The sequence below is a fragment of the Podarcis pityusensis genome, assembly GCF_964106645.2.
Source record: "Podarcis pityusensis genome assembly, chromosome: 10".
In the NCBI taxonomy this organism is placed as follows: domain Eukaryota; kingdom Metazoa; phylum Chordata; class Lepidosauria; order Squamata; family Lacertidae; genus Podarcis; species Podarcis pityusensis.
Window position 1 is genome coordinate 46,499,551 of NC_138035.1, and position 6,000 is coordinate 46,505,550.

The following is a 6,000-nucleotide window of genomic DNA, read 5'->3' on the forward strand; positions in this document are numbered from 1 at the left end:
ATTATGAAGACAAGGTAGCAAAGAGACGAGGATGTGGAGATTGGAGAATAGATGTTGTGCCATTGTTATCATTCACTTACAAAGTTTCTTTAAAATAAGTGAAGTGCTTTAATCACAATATCCCAGTGGGTTTTCATTTCCATTTTACAGATGGGGCTGAGGCCAAGAGAGACTTGTTAAAGACCACCTACTAAGTTTTATGGTTGAACAGGATTCTGAACGCCAACTACCCAAGGCCAAACACAGGGTGCTAAACACAGGATCAGGTTAGGAAAGAAAACAGCTGGACTGAAAGAGAACACTAGGAGCAAATAATCTTAAAGGAAAGTGAGTGACGGCCCCTCATACAGGATAAAAAACTCTGATCAGAGACTTTCAGTGCAATAGAAGCGTTGGGGGAGGGAACAAAGCCATATCGTCTGAGAAAGCTCCACTCATAACACACAGTCGTCCATCTGCTTAGCAACACAGGTTGCCATAAATACAGAGCACAAGCCAAAGCTTCTTTTAAGGCAAACAGCACTTCCCCATATGAGATCACTTAGGCATTTGAGAAATCTCCTATCTCTGGCTTCAGACTCTCATATTATTCTATGAGTAAAATCAAACTAGGATCAAGTCTGCTAAAGGGACAAAACTGTAGGAGAATTTGAATGCAGACCATTAATAACCTATTGAGTAAGAAGAGTGACAGCAGATTCTCTTTTGAGGATTATAATTTCTTTTAAGAAGGGGATTCTTGAATTCATGGGTTAGCTTTATTCAAGGGGGAAGTTGTACCTCCCTGTGTGGTATCAACCTTTCCAACTTTGCAAGGCTGGAGAAAACATGTGTAGGTGGGATCAGATTGTTGTCATCAAGGAGAATCCAGACCCACTGGAAAGATCTTCAACCACTAGAAGAGCCCCTTATGGTTGAACCTTTTAGTCACTGCAAATCCACGGGTGAAAAAGCAAAGGAAAATGCAAATTTCCACATGCTTTCCCCTGACCTAACATTGCATCCAGCCATTTCACTCCTTTTCACCTTCAGGAAAGTTAAACAGACCTGAAATGTTTTGGTCTACAGGCACTTCTAAATAAAAGGTAGCCCTTGCTCAGGATTTGAGCATAATCAACATGTATTTTTGCATGGCAACACTTACCATGTGAAATATACAATATTCCCCACTATCTGCAACCACCATACTACACGCAAGTCACACTACTTGCATGCATCCACTACCATATAACATGTATGCATCCTTCTTGATGTAATACATGTATATTTAAGGCCACTGAATGACCATCTTAATGACACTGGAACACTGGAAGTGCAATGCTGATGTCCAAATGTGGATATGTCCTCCCTTGCATCAGGTCTTAATTGGACCAGGTTTGGCTCTGGAATTGATTTTCAGTATTAGGAATCACTCTAAAAATGATGTACATCTGTTACAAGAATAGTGTCTCTGAACATATGCTTCCTTTTCTCCTCTGACCACAGCCACTAGCACTACACATATCTGGGAGGAAAGGGATTTCCAGGTCAAAGACTTGCAGCCCAATGTAAGCCCTGCAATCTTTTCATTTGTTTGCAGAAATTAAGTGCCACCCACCCACAATTTATCTTACATCTAAGAAATCGCATCAGTCATATCTTTAAAAAGTTTTTAAAATTCCAAAAATGCAATTGCTACATCAAAGGAATATAGAGGACCAGAGCTTTCATGGAAATGAGCGTTAGTTTTCTTTTTCAGGTTCAGTGCTGCTGCTACACCACCGTTATACAGGTTATTTCTGGCCTGACAATCTTTCTCCACCCTTCATAATCATCAAGCTTGGGAGATTGCATCCCAGCAGATTAGCTACAACTGGAAGATAAGGTGAGAAACCATAGTCCTGTAAGTAATTCCACCAGATAACACCCATTTGCCTAATTTAACTGTGTTTACAATCACACTGCCATTCTCTCACCCACTTAGTGGCCCTGCTGTTCCACTAGGAATGGGCAATCTATCCGAAAAGTTCTGACAATTAGGAGGGGAAACTTAATTTTTCAGTCTGAGAAAGAAGGCCACTCTTCAGTGATGAAGTGGTTAGCCTACTTTCCAAAGCTGTTTCTGCCTCTTTTCTCCAGACACTCATTCGACCATGGAATAGGCTGAAGCGTGAAGGGGGGGGGTCTGCCTTATTAAGAAAAAGGAAGCCCTAGAAAGCATTGCAGCACCCAAACCCGCAGTGAAACCTCTCAGTAAAAACACAAGGACTGCCCTCCACACAACGGTGACTGGCAGAGTAGTTTCTTTTACTCTCCTGTTGTTTGAAATCTGTGGAGCACAGATTCGGATGCAGTTCATGCCCCAGGTTTGCAGGTAAGTAGACAAAAGTCACCCACTTATAGAGACCCACATCTCATAGGGCAACTTCAGGGACAGTTCCAGCAAACTACACCCCCCCCCCCGGGAAGAGATTTGCTGCTTGCACTGGGAAAAGTGGCCACAGCAGATGTGATAGAAGCACACTGACATGACTCACGCCACAGTGACCTGACCTGACCGCTCTTCCACCTCCACCTCATCACACAGTGGTGCTCTCCAGACTCCTCCACCCAGCAGAGGAACAAACAGCACCCCCATACATGAAGCAAAGACTGGCTTGCCACAAATTTGGAGAAAGTGAAAAAACACACATTGCCACCTAGAGAGTGGTGGTGGTGGGTGGGAGGGAGGGAGGGGCGTGAGACCATTAAACCCAGAGCCTAACATTACCTAAGTGGCCCACGGTGCCACAGGGAAGATTCAATGAGGGCAAGATCCCTAAGCAGCTGGGAAAGTTGCCTTCTCCCTCCTCTTTCCCATCTCCACAGAATTACCTGTTGAAACCAGACCGGTAACAGGACCAAGACGTGTTGAGACATGCTGTGGATAATTAATAGGGCTCCTCCATGCTCAGCCGGTGTCCTTCCTCGGCTCATTCACAGATCCCACTCAGACAGGCTGGCTGGCAGCCTGACTGTACCTAGCACATTTATTGCTATTAATACTCGGGAGAGGAGGAGCAATGCGGGGGGGGGTGTGGTGGAGGGGGGAGGCTTAGGAGAGGCTGGCACAGTATTTTGAGAATGGAGAGGACTAAGCTGGAGGGGTTAAGGGATGACAGGCTTCACTTCCCATTGCAAATAATAAATCCAGCCCCCCCCCCCTCCACCAACCCACCCAACTCCCCACCCCGTGTCTCCGTCTCACCGTGTGGGCGGCGCTGCTGGGCTTGAGCGGCGGCAAAGCGATGGGGGATGGCGGCCCGGTCCCCGCGCCCGCCCGGGAGGCCCCTCCGGCCCCGATCCCCGGGGAAGGCTGGAACTGGCGGGCGCTGTCGCCTCCTCCCCGGCTGCCTGCGGAGGAAGGGAGAAGAGAGCTGCTGAGCGCCGCGGAGAGCCGAGCGAGGTCGAGCAGGCTTCGGTTCAAAGGCAGGGGAAAGTGGCTCAAGAGATGGGAAAGGGAGCCGAAGGAGCCCCCTCCCCACCAGCGCCCCTCCTCCTCTGCTCCCCCCGCCTGCTGCCATCGCAATACTGTTTGCGGGATCATGAGGGGCTAATCCACAAACGTGGCACCGCCACCGCCAGAGCACACGCGCCGAGAGAGGAGTCCGTGAGCGCAGAGGGCTAATGAGAGCGGTGGCCATCGCTCGTTAACCCAGTTAAACCTTTCATCCGCGATTAACCCACAACCATTAGGAGCATAAGTGGGGAGCCAAACTGGATTTGCTCGGCGCGATCCCCCCTCCCTCCCCGCACCGTCTGTCTGGCTGTGAAGAGGAGGGCAGGAATTAGCGCCTCCAATCCGGTTCCCAACCTCTCGCCTCTGCCTCGAGGGGAGTAGACCAACCCTCTCCCCAGAAACAGCAACATCACCTCGGTCTCCCCACCCCGATTATCAGTCCGGAATCGGGAGGACAAGAACTCCCCTCCCGCTTCCAAGGCAGCCCTTTCTCTGGGAAAAACATAAACACCCCCCCCCATACCCCGTGGTGCTCGAGGTGCCCTTCCCCACTTGCGAACTGACCCAAACTTCCCGGGCCGAGAGAGAAAAGCTCGCTGACTTGCGAGACGCTTCCCAGGCCGAGCGCAGGAAGACTTTGATGGGGCGGAGGGGAGAGGCAGAGCAGCAGCAACGTGCAGAGACGTGTCTTCCCCGCACACGACCACTTTTGGAGGAGCAGCTGAAGAGAAAGGATGAAGCGCGCACCCGCGCACACACACCCGCTAGGGCTTGGTCTGCTGCGCTCGGCCTGGCCTGGGGGGGGGGGGGCAAAGGGGCAGCGGTAAGTGAAAGCGGTTCGCTCCTCTGCCCACGCCTCGTCCTCCTTACCGGCTGGGCACGAAGCAGCCGCGGCTCCGCCGGCTCCCGCAGCCCCGGCAGCGCTGGCAGAAGGTTTCCTGGTGGTTAACATGGCCGCTGGAGGAGAGGGGAAGACATTTCAGGGCTGCTGCTGCTGCTGCTGCCGCGGCGGCGGCTCCTCCTGCTCTTTGCCTCCTCCGCTCCTTCTCGGCCTCTCCGACCCTTCTCCTCGCCGGCGGCTGTGGCAGCGGCGGCGGCGGCAGCAACCACTACACCCCGCAGCCGCGCGCTGCTCCGCGGCATCCGTCTCCCCCCCAAGCCCGGGCCCGCCGGGCTACGGCCCCCCCTGGCCCGAGCCCCCTTGTCTTCCTCCTCTTCCTCTTCGTCGTCGTCGCCTCCTTTCTCCAGCGGCAACAGAGGCGGCGGCAGCAGCAAAAGCGCCGCCGCCGCCCCCCGGCCCAAACACATCACCCCGCCACTTTCCAGGATCCCCGAGTCCCTTCGCGTCAGGGAACGGCGGCGAGAATCCCCCCTCCTCCGCCTCCTCGCTCCTCTCAGCGACAGGAACAAACCGAGCCCGCCCTGAGTGCGAGGGGGGGGGTTGCAATCTCCGCCCCCCGCTCCCCCTTCTTCTCCTCCCTCCCGTCTAACGCAGCCGCGCAAGCCTTTCCCGCCGCCTCTGCGCGCCCTGGGCGCTTTCACTTTCAAAGAAAAACCCAACAGGCCGCGCGTCGTCGTCGTCGTCGTCGCGGGGCGGGCGAAAGAAAACTGAGGCGGGAGGAGCAGCAGTCTCCACCCCGCCGGGGAGGGAGGGGGGAGTTAGTAGCAGCAGCCCGATGTCCTCCCTGCCCTCTCGCCTCGCCTCTCCCGGCAGGGCTGCAGCTGTCCTCGGCTCGGCGGCGGAGCTGGAGGGACCGTCCCCTTCCTCTCTGCCTCCCTGGGAAGTGTGGTGGGGAGAGATGAGCGAGCGGGGAAGAAGCGAGGGGCGGAGGGCAGGACGAAAGGGGGGAATGAGGGGAGCTGGGCAGCCCCCGCTTCATGCTGGTCACAGCACACACAGAGGCCACTCCGTGACTGGAGTCCATGCAAAAAGCCCGGCCTCTTCTCCTCCTTCATGTTTCTAAGCACCTTGACACCTGCTGCCCTACGCGCCTCGCTGGATCCGCGCAGGAAACGCGCGCTTGGGCGTCCCCACCGCGGCCCGCTATTCCCCCTCAGGCCCATCTCCGCAGCCAGCGCGGGCGGCGCTCGGCCCTCGAGGGGGCTTCCCCTTTGTGCGGACGAAGGGGTGGATGGCGGGCGCCGGGGAAAGCCAAGCCGAGAAGAGGGAGGGAGCGAGACTTGGGCTGGAAGGGAAAAGAGGGGTGAAGCGCTGGAGGGCGGCGGGAAGAAAGGGCTGCTCGACAAGGGATCCCTGAGGGAGCAGCCTTGAACGAAGCTGCTTTCGACGGGCTGCTTTCGGAAGAAGGTCAAGGCAAACACGCAGGAGGCGGAGGAAGAGAGATGGGGTTGGGACCGGAAAGGAAACAACGTTTTTTGTAGCGTGCCCTTGATGCTGCTCAGTCAGAGGGGGAAGTGTTGGAAGTGGAACTTCCCTCCCGAAATCGGATCCCTGGGATGGGTTGCATAGTCGTCCACGTTTTCCTACCATTAAACAGCTGACAGACAGGACAGCGACTCTT

At 54.6% G+C, this 6,000-nt stretch overlaps 1 protein-coding gene across 2 annotated transcripts in view; it reads right to left on the minus strand.

The window, feature by feature from the left end:
- The window catches only part of DYRK2 (dual specificity tyrosine phosphorylation regulated kinase 2), a 28,922-nt gene extending 23,677 nt beyond the window's left edge, over positions 1-5,245 (minus strand). Inside the window, exons 1-2 of one of the 2 annotated variants that reach the window (XM_081022348.1) lie at positions 4,349-5,245; positions 3,227-3,372 (exon numbers count right to left, since the gene is read on the minus strand). In XM_081022348.1, coding sequence (XP_080878474.1) covers positions 3,227-3,372; positions 4,349-4,430 — 228 coding nt within the window. In that variant the 5' untranslated portion in view covers positions 4,431-5,245. Of the gene's footprint in view, positions 1-2,853; positions 2,990-3,226; positions 3,373-4,348 lie in introns of those variants that run through there. The other variant, XM_081022349.1, reaches the window with a different exon arrangement.
- Between the last annotated feature and the right edge of the window lie 755 nt (positions 5,246-6,000).